The following is a 17,768-nucleotide window of genomic DNA, read 5'->3' as shown; positions in this document are numbered from 1 at the left end:
TTATAGCGTCATTAAATGCATCTGGCATTTGATTGGCAATGCTTTGAAGATGAACGATCCTTTTCACTTCATTTTCACATTGAATGGTTCGAGGATCAAAATGAGACAAGGTGGGAACAACCCATGTCAGCTCTTTCCGTTCTTCTGAAACGGTCTTTTCTCCCCCTAATGATGGGAAGACTGTCTCATCAAAATGACAATCAGCAAAACAAGCTGTAAACATATCACCTGTCAAGGGTTCCAAATATCTAATAATAGATGGTGAATCAAAACCCACATAAATTCCCAGTCTATGCTGAGGTCCCATTTTAGTGCGTTGCGAGGGTGCAATAGGCACATAAACAGCACAACCAAAACTCGTAAATGTGAAATGTTTGGTTGATGTCCAAACACGAGTTGTATTGAGGAGTATTGGTGGTTGGCTATAGGTCTCAATCGAACCAATGATGCAGCATGTAGAATGGCATGTCCCCATGCAGAAACTGGCAATTTGGTTTTCATAATCAGAGTGCGGGCTATTAACTGAAGCCGCTTGATCAATGCTTCTGCTAAACCATTTTGAGTATGGACATGAGGAACAGGGTGTTCAACATCAATGCCCAATGTCATGCAGTAATCATCAAAGGTTTGAGACGTAAATTCACCAGCGTTATCAAGTCGGATTGATTTAATGGGATAATCTGGGAATTGTGCTCGTAACTTAGTTATTTGAGCAAGAAGTCTCGCAAAAGCTACATTCCGAGTAGACAAGAGACAAACATGTGACCATCTGGTGGATGCATCAACCAAAACCATAAAATATCGAAATAGTCCACAAGATGGTTGAATAGGTCCACAGATATCCCCTTGAATTCTTTGTAGAAATGATGGGGATTCAGCACCAACCTTTAGTTGTGATGGTCTAATTACCAACTTCCCTTGAGAACAAGCCTTGCAAGGGTTATCATTTGAGATAGCAATGTCTCTGCTCAATAATGGATGTCCATTAGAGTTGGTAATGATTCTACGCATCATGGTGGATCCTGGATGACCCAAACGGTCATGCCAAAGCATGTAAACCTTTGAATCAATGAACTTCTGGTTCATGATAGTATGTGATTCAACTGTCCTTATGTATGTATAATATAATCCACTCGAAAAACCACGCAACTTCTCCAATATACGCTTCTGGGTATCATTGGAGGTAATGCATAGATACTCCACATTTTTTGCACTTTTCGTTTCAATGTGGTATCCATTTAGACGTATGTCTTTGAAACTCAACAAATTTCGAGTAGATCGAGTAGCATACAATGCATTTTGTATGGACAATATTGTTCCATTTGGTAACATAATCTGGGCTTTCCCTGAGCCTTCAATCACATCTGAAGGTCCTGATATTGTTGTTACCCCTACTTTTGTAAGCATTAAGCTTGAGAAATACTTTCAATCACGAAGTATTGTATGTGTGGTTGCACTGTCTGCAAGACAAATATCTCTGCCATTTCTCATGTTCTGAGAATAACCACAGTTTTTATCCATGCTTTCTGAGTAAATGGAATCACAGTTAACAAACAATTTATAACAGGAAATTTACATGCCATTTTTATTGAATCTGAAAAACTAATTTTAGACAACAAGTTCAGCATAATAAAAGTACATCAAACATAAACGATTTAGTCGGACCGATATACTTCATTCCCCCTTTCCATAATGAAGTCTGAAACATCTAGGTGAGTTGCGTCAAATTGCCCTAATAAATCAAACACTGGATCAGGTATATCCATTGGTTTAGCCTGGTCGAGAAAATTGGTCTCGACACCCTTCTCCTTGAGGGAGGCTTGATACAACTCCACCAGATGTTTTGGGGTACGACAAGTTCGCACCCAATGCCCATTGCCACCACACCTATGGCAGGCTCCTTCAGAGTTCCTGGGAGCATTGGTCATGTTAGCTTTGCCTTTGTGACGATTCACATGTTTGAAGCTCGGGCCAGAATTATGCCTATGAACCTGGTTGTGAAACTGACCACCATGGTTCTTGCCTTTCCTATTCCATCAATCTCGTTTGTGGCCACGTCCTTGTTTATGATAATTACCACCAGAGGATGTGGCGTTCACTTCGAGGGAAGCAGCATTTACTTCTGGGAATGGTGCAGATCTAATAGGTCAGGAATTATGGTTTTTCATCAGGAGCTCATTGTTCTGTTCAGCTACCAGGAGCACAGATATCAGCTGGTTGTATTCAGTGTAGCCTCGCGCTCTATACTTTTGCTGCAGGAGCACGTTATTGGCATGAAATGTGATGTAAGTCTTTTCCAGCAACATTTCATCAGTAATGGTATCCCCACAGAGCTTCATCTGAGAGGTAATCCTGAACAACGCAGAATTGTACTCCGCCACTGATTTGAAATCCTGAATTCTCAGGTGAGACCACTCATAGCGAGCTTTTGGAAGAATCACCGTTGTCTGGTGATTGTATCTGCTTCGCAAGGCCTCCCAGAGAGCTAACAGATCTTCAACCGTTAAGTATTCACTCTTTAGTGCCTCATCAAGATGGCGGTGAATAAAGATCATAGCCTTCGCCTGATTTTGAGAAGATGAGCTGCTTTCTTCCCTGATGGTATCTCCAAGATTCCCTACTTCCAGATGGATCTTGGTATCAAGTACCCAAGTAAGGTAATTCTTCCCGGTAATGTCCAGGGCAGCATATTCAAGCTTAGCCAAGTTCGTCATTTTCTTTTCTGAAAGAAAATGAGATGTGTAAGAACTTGCAGTAATATGTATTCCTAGAGGAATGTGATGTTAGAACTTCTGGTTCTTACAAATTTTTCATTTTGATCTTCAGGCCAAAATGATAAGCACTCGAAACTTCTGGCTCGAGATTTTCAGGGTGAATGAGAAGGGCGATTGTACCGCACCATTCTCATTGAAAGAATGTAATATGGAATGGGCGATTAGTCCGCACCACTCAAGTAGCAAGAAAATTGAAATACGCAAAGCAGGGTGGGCGATTATACCGCACCACCTAAAATTGCAATGAAATTAAACAACAGGTAAATTTAAATTTGGAGAGCAAGGAGGGCGATTATACCGCACCACCTAAAATTGCAATGAAATTAAACAACAGGTAAATTTAAATTTGGAGAGCAAGGAGGGCGATTATACCGCATCACCTAAAATTTGCAGTAAAAGTAGATCTGCAGTCCAAGATAGGCGATGATACCACACCATCTTGGATCGCAGTAAGATGAAATTTGCAGTTCAAGATGGGCGATTGTACCGCACCATCTTGGATTGCAATAAAATCAATATAAATACTATGTTAGTAATCAATATCCAAACCAAACAAGTAATCAAAGATGTATGTAACCGCTAGTTGGAGAATTACGAGCAGGCATGGAGCAAATAGTTCGTCGCGAGGATATACCGCGCAGTTGAGGCAGATGAAGAAGATGAACAGGAAAAACCTTAGAGGAAACATTTTTTTTTTTCGTTCGGCGGAGAGAAATGAGAGAATGATTTCCTTTATTGTTTAGTGAATGTAAATGAGACATGGTTATACTTAGAGACTCGTGCTGATAACGTGTTATAAAAATGTAAAAGTTATAGATAGATAACCTTTATTAGGGACAGGAACGAAACAGTTGCAGAGTATTATACCAACACAAGCTGTTGCAGAGGAAGTAATGTATATTATTGCTATTAGATATTTTTCTCTTCCTTTTTCTCTCTGCTTTGTTGAACATTCGTAAAGCTCTATTTATAGAGCATCACCATGGAAACAAACAAAAACACTGTTAAACATATGACATGTTTACTGTATGCATGTGGGCATACATATTATACTATTTACAACAAGTAGCAATTTATATATATATTTTTTTTTCCAAAGCTTGATGAAATTTTTTTGTTTAATAAAAATAAAAAAAGTACGGACGTGGCATAGTGTGTAGCGTTGATTTAGCGGAGGGTCCAGATTAAAAGCATTGTACAATCCGGTACTAGGCTAGTAAGGTAGAGGATCCAGGCAGACACTACACCGTTCCGATCAGCAGCACTAGTCCCTCTGCAACCCCAAAACTCCAGCCAACTTCCTGCTTCTTCTTCCAGTGGGCCGTTAGGGGGCTGTTTGGATGCCTGAATAAGGATTTCGGACTAAGTTATCCCGGAATTGGATTCGAAGATGGATTCAGGGAGGCAGGTGTTCACGGTGGATCTTCTGGAACGATATGCTGCCAAGGGGCGCGGAAATATTACCTATATGGCTACTGGAAACGACGTCATTTTGCTCGGAACCAGTAAAGGTTGGATCATTCGACACGATTTCGGCGTCGGCGATTCGTTTGGTACGTTACTCTTATCCAACCCTTTCGTTTGGCACTTTCAATTCTCTGCCAATTCATAAATTTTTCATTTGATGATAATTTAGAATTCAATCTTTTGTAATTCACGTGAAATTCTAGACCTTCATCTCAACTTAGTGACTTTTATTTTTATTTGCAGAGAAAGTCTTGAATTCCTGTCAAATTTTGGATTTTGATCCGAGCTTATATGCTTAGTGATAGTGTTTAGCCTAATTAGCTAGATAGGATATGATTAGTGGCAATTTACTTGATTGATTGAGCTGATTAGAACAGTGTTTTGCTTTAGTTGCTAAGGAGCCCGTTGTTGAATTCGGTTGACTAGATTGGTTTTGCTTTCTATTTTGTGTATGGTATGATGATGGTTGTTGTTTATTTGAGCTATAGATATTGATCTTTCGGTGGGTCGTCCTGGGGAGCAATCCATCCATAGAGTTTTTGTTGATCCTGGAGGGAGCCACTGCATTGCCACCGTTGTTGGGAGTGGGGGTGCTGATACGTTCTATACTCATGCAAAATGGACCAAGCCCCGTCTTTTAACCAAGCTAAAAGGTCTTGTCGTGAATGCCGTTGCCTGGAACAGACAACAGATTACAGAAGGTAATTTGTCAGTCCACTGACTATTTTCCCCGTTGCATTTGGATGGAGGGTTTGTGCATATTGACTCATTTGAGCTATTGTGTGTGATTTTGTTCGTAAAAATCTCAGCTTCAACAAAGGAAGTCATTCTCGGTACCGACAACGGCCAACTTTATGAAATGGCAGTCGACGAGAAGGATAAGAAGGAGAAATACGTAAAGTTTTTGTTCGAATTATTGGAACTTCCAGAGGCTTTCATGAGTTTGCAGGTAATCTTTGATCACCTTCTCTAATAGAGAATTGATTCTGACAGTTATACCAACTTGCAACTCTACATATTATGCTCTTGATCTCATTCTTTGTGAGCAGATGGAAATGGCAACCATTCTCAGTGGGACTAGATACTATGTAATGGCTGTAACTCCTACAAGACTCTATTCTTTTACTGGTATTGGATCACTAGAAGTAAGTTTTCTTCCATGCCTAGTGAAATTGTCATTTCCAGTGACAATATATTTGTTGCCGTTACAATTCCATAACCTGAATATTCTGCGTTTCTAGACTGTTTTTGCTGGTTACTCGGAACAAACAGTGCATTTCATGGAACTTCCTGGTGAAATTCCTAACAGGCAAGTGCTTATGTTGACACTACTAAAATTATTTTCAAAATGGGATAAAAATATTTCCTTTTTTTTCCCTTTTTTTTTTGAAATCATTGTTCCTTTTATTAAATAAACGGTTACCTTTGATTTGCAAAATTGTTGATGTACTGTTTCCTGTCTTTCTCTTTGAGCTTTCTGGTTTCACTTTGTCATCTTTCAGTGAATTGCATTTCTATATCAAGCAAAGAAGAGCAATACATTTTGCATGGCTTTCTGGTGCTGGTATATATCATGGTGGTTTAAATTTTGGAGCACAACATAGGTACAAGATAACTTTCTTCTGTTCTTCCTTCTTTTCTGATGGCATTGTCTGTCTAAAGTCTGATCATTCTGTCTTCTACTGAGTAGTTTTATGGTTGACATTGTGAAACTTGTTAATAGCATTCCTTGATATATTTAATTTTAATGAATGTTAACATGTAACCTTCTCCAAATTTATCTCTTTTGCAGTTCTCCTGATGGAGATGAAAATTTTGTGGAGAACAAGGCTCTTTTGAACTATTCAACTTTGAGTGAGGGTTCTGAAGCGGTGAAACCCAGTTCTATGGCTGTTTCAGAATTTCATTTCTTGCTTCTTATCGGGAATAGGGTTAAGGTATTCACATATTAATTATCTGAATAATTTTTTTCTTCTCAGTGCTGTTATCTCTATGTCCCTGTTGAGTATCATGTTATGAACTGCTGCTGGTGCTAAGCATTAGGTTAAATGCATTAGATATGTGATTCTTTTATTATTCACAGAATACTGCTGAATACTGCACCTGCCCCCTTTTTAGCTTCCATTATGAGTGTAATTGTTTTGTAGGTTGTAAATAGAATAAGTGAGCAAACTATTGAGGAACTTCAGTTTGAGCAAACACCTGAAGCAGTTTCAAGGGGTGTCACTGGATTGTGTAGTGATGCCACTGCTGGGTTGTTCTATGCATATGATCAAAACTCTGTATTTCAGGTTTGTGTCTTCGATTGCCTAAATATTTTCTGAATTTAGTTCATTTTGCATCAGACGGTAAAGTTTTCCATACTGCTGAATTTGAGAACATAATGTAGGTGTCTGTTAATGATGAAGGCCGAGACATGTGGAAAGTTTACCTGGACATGAAGGAGTACGCTGCTGCTTTGGCAAATTGCCGCGACCCACTTCAGAGGGACCAAGTATATTTGGTGCAGGTCGTATCTAATTGATGGTTATACTCATTGTAATTTATTCTCACTATGGCACTTAATTAAAAAATTTGTGAAGATTATTGTGTTGCTGTGTTGTGTATTTGTCTTCTCAATCTTGTATTTACCTGGGTAGTCAGTAACAAAGTAATTTGATTTGCAGGCTGAAGCTGCATTTGCCGCCAAGGATTATCTTAGAGCAGCATCATTCTATGCAAAAGTGAATTCTCTATTTCCTTGATCTGTTTTCCCATATATTTATTGCAATAATGCCTACAGGTGCAACAGGCCATTTGTTGTTTATTAATGATAATATGATTCTTTTCTAGTCTTATTGCTTTGATTTTTCAGTTTTGGTTATATTTATACTAGATTTGAATGTGTACTTCTAATTGTGCGGTCACATTGATGACATTTAGGAATATGCTTCACTTATTGAGATATTGTGTGGTAGCTATTAAACTATAAAGTACACATTGTTTTTGTCATGATGTTTCTCATATTGTAAGGCAATATCTAAGAAATTACCAATTAATATCTTTTCAGTGAACAGCTATATTACTAATATCGTTAAATTGAAATTGGTTGCCCTTTCCATTCAATCACAGTCTGATCATCCAGGTCCCATATTTGATGGATGCTAAGAGTAACTGAATTAGTGATTTAATTTGGTAGAAGCATAATAAAACAATGATTTTCCTGCCACATCTCCATGATTATTTTGATTTATTTATAGTTATTATAACTTGTTACAGCTCATTTATTAAATTATGGGATTGTCTTGCAGATTAATTACATATTGTCGTTCGAGGAGATCAGTTTGAAGTTTATCACTGTAAATGAACAGGTACTTGCAAAATGTTCCTTGCACTGTCTGTGTTTTTGATTTGATATTAAACTCTTATGGTTTTTTTATTTTACTTGGCATGCTTGCAGGATGCCTTAAGAACCTTTCTATTGCGGAAACTTGATAGCCTTGCGGTGGATGACAAATGCCAAGTAACAATGATTTCGACGTGGGCAACTGAACTGTACTTGGATAAGGTCTTACTTAGCTCTTGGATAAAGAACTAGCTTCTTTTTTTTTTTCATACCTCTAATGCTTTATACTAGATAGCTTGTAAATGTTGCATTCTTTTTTCTTAATGCATATCAAAGGGCAAGAAGGATAATTAATGACGATGCATTCTGCTTAAGATAAAATCTGAGAACATCTTCCTTTTGACTCCGTCATCAGTTTATGCACACTTAAAATAGAATAATGTAGACGTTGAAAGTTTCCTTTTACCTGAAATTATGAAGCCGTCACTAATATGTTGTTTTTCATTGTAGATAAATCGTCTACTATTGGAAGATGATACTGCAGTGGATAATCGTAATTCAGAGTACCACTTGATCATTAAAGAGTTTCGTGCATTTCTTAGTGACTCCAAGGTTGTTTTGGATGAGGCAACTACCATGAGACTTTTAGAAAGGTAATTTTCATTGGATTTGCTTTGAAATGTTCATCTCGCACCATTTTTTTTAAATTCTTATACAGCTGTGGAATCCCATATGCTAATATCATGTTGTTTAAATGTATCAGTAGAGAAAATGTCATTTTTAAATATTATCATCTACAATTAGATTATTGTGAAAGATCTGTGCCATTAGGTACTTGGTGGGTCTTTCTCTTTAGATTACATTACAGTTGAAAGAATAATAAAACAAAGGATCCTCTGGCTACATGCTGCAGTTATGGCCGAGTCGAAGAGTTGGTTTTTTTTGCTAGTCTGAAGGAACAGTATGAAATTGTAGTCCACCATTATATTCAGGTGCTTTGTGCTTCCAATTTATTTCTTATTTGGTTTCAGATTCTTGTCATTATCACCTGTTTTGCTACTTCCATGGTTTCTTTTAGTTTTTTTATTTTTATTTTTTTTCTATGTTTTAAAAAAAAAAAAAAGTCCCTCTAGTCATGCTTGATTTACATTGACTGAATGGACATTAGCAAGGAGAGGCAAAGAAAGCATTGGAGGTGCTCCAAAAACCTACTGTTCCTATAGATCTTCAGGTATGGGTTATGTTCTCTGGTTTGGTGTTTGAAAATTTTCCCGAACAGGTTCCAGATGTTCTCAAGTGTTTATGTGTTGTAATATTATTAGTATATATGTGTTTTATTTTATCAAATTATGCAATCCTTCACTTGCAGTACAAGTTTGCACCAGACCTAATCATGCTTGATGCATATGAAGCTGTAGAGTCATGGATGACTACAAACAACCTCAATCCAAGGAAACTCATTCCTGCAATGATGCGTTATTCAAGTGAACCACATGCAAGGTATTATCTCATGTATATACTGGACTAGAATTTGCAGTTATGAATTGAAGATCTGGATAAGGCTCTTTAGATACTAATCAATTTCCCTTAACACAAAAAGATCAATATCCACTATATTTTATTTGTTGCTTTTAGACATAAAACTTGAAATTTCTAATTCATTGTGAGAAGTAGCATATTGCAATGCCTTCTTTGTATACATGTACCCCTCCTCTCGCATGACATATTAGGTTCACATAGTGTATTTTATACTTTGGTCACTGAAGTATCGTTCAGGCACAAAGTTTTCATTGATAGTAGTTTTAATTTACAGTTGCCTAGAACTCAGGATTTCTATTTCCTGCGTGTTAGTTAATGATGCATTTAAAATTTAAAGCTTTACTCTCCTTTCTTACTGCTACTAATTTATTTTATATCACTTGCAGAAATGAAACACACGAAGTCATCAAATATTTGGAATACTGTGTTCATCGTTTGCATAATGAGGATCCTGGTGTTCACAACTTGCTATTATCACTATATGCCAAACAGGTTGATTTCTTGGAGAATTTGATATGATTTTAGTATGATCTTGGGCGTCTGCACATACATACATACTTACATACATACTTACATTATTAATTATTATATACATCTTTTAAAAACTGTGATGTCCCCGTTTCTTAACTCACTTATGCCTACAAGGCTCCCCGCTTTGCGAGGGTTGGGGGGTTCAGAACGTCTATCGTATGCAACTTACCCTTGCTTTGCAAGGAGACTGTTTCCACAACTCAAAAGTAGGAAAAATATTTTGTAGCTAGAAATTTGCAGAAAAAAACACATCCTGAGTTTAAAAGTGAATTATAGGCTTATAGCCATATCTCTTACTTTCCCCTCGGTTTGTTTTAGATGAAATTATATGTATGCGAGAACTTCTTTGCCTTATAGCCATATCTATATATGAATGTGTTTCATTGCTTTCACAATAATTTACAGGAAGACGACAGTGCACTTTTGCGTTTCCTTCAATTCAAATTCGGAAAAGGACGGGAAATTGGCCCAGAGTTCTTCTATGATCCCAAGTATGCTTTACGCCTTTGCCTCAAGGAAAAGCGAATGCGTGCCTGTGTTCATATATATAGTATGATGTCCATGCATGAAGAAGCAGTTGCTCTTGCCCTGCAGGTATAGTTTGAGGCTATGTTTTTGTGATTCAACTATTATTGCCCCAATCCATATATTGTTTTACTTGTAGCAAAAGGATTTCAATTTACATGATATTCTCGTTTTTGGATACCAAGGGTCATCTCTTGTTTATTTATTTGTTAGAACTACCTTTACAACATATGCTGCCATTGGGATAGTTACGATTGAGGTTATCTGAATGTTGTAGTAGTTATAAATTCCGTGTATCTTGTTTCTCCAAGTCAATGGGAATAGGAACAATCACCTCCACCTAATATTCTCTTCTTCAGTGGAACCCAGGACTCTAATTGTTACATAATTCTTTTTACGGTTATGTAATTGTAAGTTGAAATGGTTTTATCCTATTGTTTCATAACTTGTTCTTTTGGTGCCTTAAGGTTGATCCTGAGCTTGCTATGGCTGAGGCTGACAAGGTTGAAGATGATGAGGACCTGAGAAAGAAGCTTTGGCTCATGGTTGCGAAGCATGTTATAGAACAGGAAAAGGGAGCTAAAAGGGAGAACATTCGGAAGGCAATAGCATTTCTTAAAGAAACTGATGGCCTTTTAAAGATAGAGGATATATTACCATTCTTTCCAGACTTTGCCCTCATTGATGACTTCAAGGTAGAATTATCATACCCTTCTGCTTTGTCATGGTTTGTAATGTTTATAATGATTCAAGTCTTTTGCGAAGTTTCAAGCTTTCTTCTTTTCAGCCAGAAGTGATTTTCTCCGATTTTGTTTTTGTTGGCCACTTTACATATGATTTGTGATTTCTTTACTACAATATGATGTGTTTTATGTCTTAATTTACAGTTGACTTGTGAATTTATTTGCATGCATGGAAACATGTTTTATTGTGTTCTGGTTACAGTGAATATGATTATATAGCTTCATTTGTTGCCCCTTTAGGTTGCCTCTTTATCAATTGCTATAGTGGTTGTTTATGTATTAGGTTTCCATTATGAAGTGGTTTTCAGAATTTTTACTTGTGTGGTGCTGTTGGAACTATTAGTTTTCAGCACGTTGGATTTTGAACTGAATCTGTATGTATGTAGGAGGCAATTTGCTCATCATTAGAGGATTACAACAATCAAATTGAAGAACTGAAGCAAGAGATGAATGATGCGACACATGGTGCCGATAACATTAGAAATGACATTAGTGCACTTGCTCAAAGATATGCTGTGATTGATCGTGATGAAGAATGCGGGGTATTGCTCATGTTGATGTTATAGTTTCAAGTTAAATTGGATTGGCTCGTACTTTCATTTCTTTTTCCAATACTTGCTTTTCTTTTTCTTCTTCCATCAGGTTTGTCGGCGTAAGATTTTAACTGTGGGTAGGGAGTATCAGTTGGCTAGAGGCTATGCATCCGTAGGCCAAATGGCTCCATTCTATGTGTTTCCATGCGGACATGCCTTCCATGCCGAATGCCTGATTGCCCACGTCACACGTAGTACAAATGAAGCTCAAGTAAGTTGAAGTATTGTCTTCTGTATTCTTCTCTTTTATCATTATCAGCTTGTAATAACATAGTATTCTGCAAAGGCTTTACAATGTGCGCCCAAGTAGTTGAAGTGTAAGAAATACTTTTGGGCTAGATGATGCTTGTGCCAGTTGAATTAATGTTTTTGTTTGGTATGAAATGTATTTCAGTAACAGGAATTTTCTATAACTTGCCCCATTTTTTTAATGTGTATTGTAGGCAGAGTATATACTGGATCTGCAGAAGCAGCTTACTCTACTTGACGGGGAAGCTAGGAAGGATTCAAATGGTAGCCTTACTGAGGAAACCATAACAAGCATGGCCCCCGTAGATAAGGTCTGCATTTTGATCTTAGTTTGCTCTCTCTTCTTTTGCTTTACATTTATTTTATTTGATTTGTTTTCTATTTCATGGCTGTCAAATGAGTCTATTAGATTGTTAGCCATTTTTGATAAGATTTTCTTTTGATTATCAACTCTTTTCAAATATATGATTTCAACTTAACTTTGCAGTTTCTGGTGATGGTTTTACAATGTATATTCCTTACATTGTATTTTACTTGATCTCTAGTTGATTCATGAAATTAAGATGTACATAGTAAGCTAAACAAAGTATTTCATGTTGGCAGCTGTGGTCGCAGTTGGATGATGCAGTGGCAAGCGAATGCCCATTTTGTGGGGACCTAATGATCCGTGAGATCTCTCTACCTTTCATCCTTCCAGAGGAGCAACAGCAGAATACATCATGGGAGATAAAGTCACATAATCTTGGACACCAGAGGAGCCTGGGTTTATCTTTATGATCATCTTTCTCTGCGTACGGGTGCCATGTGAGTTGTGTACTCCTACAGAGGTGTCTCGTTGCCAGTTGCGGAACTTTGTTATCTTTCTCCTTTTCTTAACAATTTGTTTGGCATCATTACCGTTGTTAACAATTTGTTTGGCATCATTACCGTTGTTACAAAATGGCTCCAAGTTGTTGTCTAAGAAACATTGTTTGCAGTGATTACTTTTCAATGGCTTTGCTTGATGTCTATATATATAACAGAAACACCCCGAGTCTGTACTGTAAGTGAACCATACCGACTATTTTTGGAAAGAGCCTAATCAGTGTAGTAGATTTGCAAATTTGGGTTGGATCAGTTGGCCAAGAGCTGTGCGCCCGCCCCCTTACGCCCCCACCCAAGTTCGACTTGCACTCTCTAGAGTAGTTTGAAAAACTCTTTTACAAAATAAAATACTAGTTCGAAAATAAATAAATAAATTACTCTTTACAAAACAAAATAAATTACTCTTTACAAAATAAAATACTTGTTTGAAAATATATAGGGAATTGTTATTATTCATCATACAATCAATCACTTTAATGTCATGCTTAGTTACAAGCGCACGCTACTAGATTTGACGTCATAATATACTTTTAGTGTAAACAACAATGTTTTATCTCATTCAGTAGAGTTGGTTACATGAATCGTAGAAAATCACAATTTACTAGCAATTTCTTTTTATTTGTTTCTTTGTTTATCAAAAGTGAAAAACTATTTTTTTTTTATTTAAAAAAAAAGGTGGAATCTGAAAAGCACACTGATGCTTGCTTGGGCTCCTTTTATTCATGCATTTAATTTCTCTCGTTGAACTCGAACTCTCCCCTCTTCAGGCTCCCAGATTATTTTGTTGTTCCGGCAATACAAAGCCATTGACCGACAAAGATGGTGTTGCAGTTGATGTTAGGGTTGATTGCAAAGAAGTGAGCAGTCAGCTTGAACTTGGCCATGATTCCATTGCAAGTATCCCCAGCTTCTACCCCATAAACTTTTTGGCATCTTGCAGTTGCTTTCACACCCCCAAACCCAACTACACCATCAAATATTCATACAACAAAAATCAAACACAAAACGAAACATATAAATATACTATATAATTAATCTCACAAAGGTACTGCTACTAACACTCCTAAAACGCCAGCCTGCATTTCTCCCTCATTTTATATTTTACATTAGAGACGGGAGTTTGCATGACTACTTGTTAGAGTGCCAATAAAAACGAGAAGATTTCATTTTATTTTTTATTTTACAAAAAATGATGCTACATAATTCTCATTCATAATTGGACAATTAAAACTCTAATACCATAAAACTTACTGTCGCCGATTTGTTTGCCCTCAGCAAAGGAGATGATGAGAAAAAGGCAGAGCATGAGAACCAAATTAAGGGATTTGTTAGAGATAATCACAGCCATTGTTTCTTTTTTATGTGATTCTAATAGTCTAAGAAAAATAAGTTTGCTTAGTGTGTTGGGTGATGATTTAATGAGAGTGTAAAGCCATATTTATAGGTCGAGATGGTACGCCTAGTTAGAAGCCGGCTTGTCCAAAGTCCATTTTCTAGTGTATTTGCTTTGGTTTCCCTAAGTAATTATATTTTTGTTTAAGCAATTTTTGTAATCGTGAACAACGTGTTGTGTTTTTTTTTTTTAGGAATATTGCGCATTGGGCAGGCTTAGCTGCATCTGCATTATTTGCTGCGTCCTGCTCGCCAATTTGTCTCATTTTCTTGTTGTTTGTTAAAAACTTTGTATTCTCCTAATATCTTTCTTTCTGAAATGACCTACAACAAGAAGGATTTAGGCTTATTTCTAGTTATGCCTTCTGGAATTTGATTTTATCCCACTTATAACTTAAAAGTCGTCACTTTCTTCCCTGAAACTCAAAAATTCGCTTCATTTTGCCTCCCGGAACTCGATTTTAAAATTCATTCCACATTGCTTATGATCTGTTAATTTCTTACGTGGGTTTGATTTGAGTGCGCCAGACTAATCAATTTCATTTTTATTTTTTTTATCTCTTCAATTTCTTTTAAACTTATATTCTTTGATTGTTGAATGTTAACATATAATGGAGATTTATAATTAAACTTATTGCACATATAGTATAGTCTTAATAGGCGTTGGGACCCACATATGTTTTAGGAGGCGACTTATAAGTTTTAGGGAGAAAAGAGAGTCCAAAAATCAAAGTGGACCGAATTTAAGCCTCATAGATTAAAGTAGTGACTTTTGAGTTGTAGGAGTTTTAGACGGCATAGCTAAAATAAGCCAAGGAGTTTTAGGGCATTGGTGTATATTGCCACTGTGGTGTTTTGTGACAACGATAGATATACATTTTTTACATAACATTGCAAGATTGACACATAATGTCACGGTGGCACCTTGTGCTACGTAACTTGGTCTCCTACAACTATACTACCCATCATTCTCATTTTTTTCATGAAAAAGTGGTATCCTAATTTAAAGAACATTGATCATACAGGATGATTGCATGAATTTTTTAAATGATGATTGTAATAGCATTCACATGATACTGATTATCATTGTTTACATGTGACAACACCTAATTTTTTTCGTATGTTTAGTACTTTTTCATCCTATTGCACAGCTTGACAGAATAAAGGATGCGAGATCAAATTCATTTTATTACATTTTTAGAAACTTGTGAGATATTGGAAGAAATTAAAAATAATGTTTTATATGTGAATGGTACGAGGGAAGGTAGAGCAGATGTCATTGAGCAGGTTATAAATGGTGTGTGCCGTCTCGAATGCCCGAACTCTTAGCCAATGAATCAGCAATATTTACAATTACTTTGACGATGATGGTGAGTCTATAGCCAACATAAATTATTGCAAAAACAGCTAAAACCTTTCTGATCACAGAAAACAAGGTTACTCTGCCTAAATGTTAGTTTAACGGTGTATTGTATTCAGATTTATTTAGACTTTTGCAACAAAAAATAATTATGTGATAGACTTTAATTTGTAGATCTCTTAGAGTTTAATTGACTATTATAACTTCATGAAATTTACTACTTTTTAATGATATACTTCTATAGATCTTTTAGGGTGTAACCATAGAATTTTGTAGAGTTCAAAAGAAAGTCATAAAAAGTTTTTATTTAATACAGAGTGAGTTTTTTGACTCTATAAAAGTCTACTGAATTTACTTGAATTTGAGAGTGAAATAAAGTTCATCAAATTCCCTATACAATACACCCCTTTACTTTTAAAATAATATTTGTCACATATTTGAAAAAAGTTCTATTGATTTTGTCAATGGTTTCATTCTGGTAATCTAATTGTAGATAGTTATCATACACTCACAAACCTAGATCAAGTCAATTATGTTACTCAATTTTGATTACCCAGTTTGTAACTAAATTAGATTGTGTAAAGCTTCATGAGGTAATGGTTGTTAAATTATACAAGAATTCCACATCGAAGAATTGACACATTTAAATATGACTTGTGTATTGAATGGTCTTCTTCTTCGTTTCCTTGTGATAGTAGTTAAGGGTTTTTTTTTTTTCCCTTAGTTTTTTTTCCCCATAGAGATTCATACATGGAGGCTCTCATAAACCAAACACAATCATTTCTCTCTTCAGCTTAACCAAACAATAACTCGTAAACACAATCATTTCTATCTTCAACTTAACCATAACTCGTGCACAAAGCAGCTCATGTAACCACAAACAATAACCTATTGATGACTGCCTCAAAATCTAAGACCTACTAAGAACACTTTTGATAACAGTATATCAAGAGCTTAATAGCTCGAGATCCTATGATTGTAATTGGACAAGTGTAAGCATCTTATAGTCCTTGCAATAGCTTAAGGATTAAGCAACATAGTTAGGTATAAATACCTACATAGCTGTCAATGTAAGCAGTTAAGAAAAACAGTTAGTAAAAGAATTCTCTCTCTTCTCTCTCTCTCTCTCTCTCTCTCTCTCTCATTCTTCTTCTTCTTCGATACTCTTTCTTCCTCTGCAAGTAATACATTTCTTCACCATTATTGTTATCTTCACATGGTATCATTCGCCGAAAAAGCTTTGTGCTTGATGATTTGATCTTGGTTCGTTTGCTTCTGCTCTACTGCTCGATTTCGAGTTCTTCTTACCCTCTTCTTTCTTGCTTCTTGGTGCTTGTAATCTTGCACCTCTAGTGTTCAATCTATCACCTCAAAGAATTTTCATCAGATTCTTGCTGATATTCAAGCATGGTGACTGCTACACAATTACATATACTTCAATCTCCTATTACCTCTTTGATTTCATTAGTTTCATCTTTTGTTTCCGTGAAACTTGATGAATCCAACTACCTCACATGGCATTTTCAGATGGAGCTTCTTTTCGAAGGCCATGGAATTATGGGTTTTGTTGATGGTACAAACCCTTGTCCTCCAAGATTTGATGCTCAGCCTTCGAGTGACTCTACTGTGTCCTACATTGATTCTGCTCCGTAAGTGGATAGTGATACATTCTGGATCTAGAAGATGCATGATCGGGCTTTCATGTAACTCATCATTGTCATATTATCTCTGACTGTGATTTCTTGTGCTATTGGAAGCACTAGTGCTCGAGATTTGTGGGTTCACCTTAAGGAATAATTTTTCATTGTCACTCGAGCTACAATCTTTCAGATGCAGTATGAACTGCAGAACATCAAGAAAGGTACAGACTCCATTTCTTTATATCTTCAATGCATTAAAAAAGCTCGCGATTACTTGGTTGTTGCTAGAATTCTATTTAATGATGATGACATTGTGATCTTGACATTTAATGGTCTCTCTTCTGAATATAATACACTGCGAACAATTATTAAGGGTAGGGAGAATGTTATCTCCATGAAGGATCTACGATCACTGTTACTTGCTAAAGAAGCAATGCTAGCCAATGTTCCTGTCACTCCCTTTATGTCTGCAATGGTTGCTAGTAATTGCTCTGGCTCGTCTCAATCTTCTCACTTTGAAGATAATCAACATTATGATATTCCATTTAAAAATGGAAATTCCTCGAATGGAAGGTCATCTTCAAGAGCTGTCTATCAATCTCATGGTTCTGGCTATACACCTAATTACAACAAGAACAAGGGTAAAGGCAAGCATTACTATCACTCTCGATTTGGTAATGCCAAATCTAGTCCCTTTAACAATAATGCTCTTGGCATTCTTGGCTCCTCTCCACCAAGATCCCAAGGTTTCTTTCAGCATCCATGT

The 17,768-nt window shown here is 36.5% G+C and overlaps 2 protein-coding genes across 2 annotated transcripts; one reads left to right on the top strand and one right to left on the bottom strand.

The window, feature by feature from the left end:
- The first annotated feature begins 4,016 nt into the window (after positions 1 to 4,016).
- On the top strand, positions 4,017 to 12,737 carry LOC126599343 (vacuolar sorting protein 18-like). Its single transcript, XM_050265711.1, has 23 exons — positions 4,017 to 4,327; positions 4,730 to 4,942; positions 5,051 to 5,190; positions 5,291 to 5,386; positions 5,483 to 5,550; positions 5,744 to 5,845; positions 6,034 to 6,178; positions 6,389 to 6,532; positions 6,631 to 6,750; positions 6,908 to 6,964; positions 7,532 to 7,591; positions 7,681 to 7,788; positions 8,077 to 8,219; positions 8,480 to 8,558; positions 8,735 to 8,797; positions 8,936 to 9,066; positions 9,492 to 9,597; positions 10,042 to 10,230; positions 10,629 to 10,856; positions 11,291 to 11,446; positions 11,547 to 11,708; positions 11,941 to 12,057; positions 12,350 to 12,737. The coding sequence occupies exons 1-23, from the start codon at positions 4,165 to 4,167 to the stop codon at positions 12,521 to 12,523; spliced, it is 2,964 nt and encodes a 987-aa protein (XP_050121668.1). The 5' UTR covers positions 4,017 to 4,164; the 3' UTR covers positions 12,524 to 12,737.
- Positions 12,738 to 13,033: 296 nt separating this feature from the next.
- On the bottom strand, positions 13,034 to 14,005 carry LOC126599350 (uncharacterized). The gene is made up of 2 exons (XM_050265714.1): positions 13,862 to 14,005; positions 13,034 to 13,574 (listed from the first exon to the last, which is right to left on the bottom strand). The coding sequence occupies exons 1-2, from the start codon at positions 13,956 to 13,958 to the stop codon at positions 13,387 to 13,389; spliced, it is 285 nt and encodes a 94-aa protein (XP_050121671.1). The 5' UTR covers positions 13,959 to 14,005; the 3' UTR covers positions 13,034 to 13,386.
- Positions 14,006 to 17,768: the final 3,763 nt, after the last annotated feature.

Source organism: Malus sylvestris, chromosome 14 (assembly GCF_916048215.2).
Source record: "Malus sylvestris chromosome 14, drMalSylv7.2, whole genome shotgun sequence".
In the NCBI taxonomy this organism is placed as follows: domain Eukaryota; kingdom Viridiplantae; phylum Streptophyta; class Magnoliopsida; order Rosales; family Rosaceae; genus Malus; species Malus sylvestris.
The sequence above is the reverse complement of the archived record's forward strand: the minus strand, read 5'-3'. Positions and strand labels throughout refer to the sequence as shown.

What these genes read in the sequence shown, in the direction of transcription:
- LOC126599343 (XM_050265711.1), top strand. Translation starts at nt 4,165, where the DNA reads ATGGATTCAGGGAGGCAGGTGTTCACGGTGGATCTTCTGGAACGATAT. An exon ending in ATCAAAACTCTGTATTTCAG is followed by an intron (nt 6,533 to 6,630) that starts GTTTGTGTCTTC and finishes AACATAATGTAG; the next exon opens with GTGTCTGTTAATGATGAAGG. An exon ending in CCCTCATTGATGACTTCAAG is followed by an intron (nt 10,857 to 11,290) that starts GTAGAATTATCA and finishes GTATGTATGTAG; the next exon opens with GAGGCAATTTGCTCATCATT.
- LOC126599350 (XM_050265714.1), bottom strand. Translation starts at nt 13,958, where the DNA reads ATGGCTGTGATTATCTCTAACAAATCCCTTAATTTGGTTCTCATGCTC. An exon ending in GGGCAAACAAATCGGCGACA is followed by an intron (nt 13,575 to 13,861) that starts GTAAGTTTTATG and finishes TTGATGGTGTAG; the next exon opens with TTGGGTTTGGGGGTGTGAAA.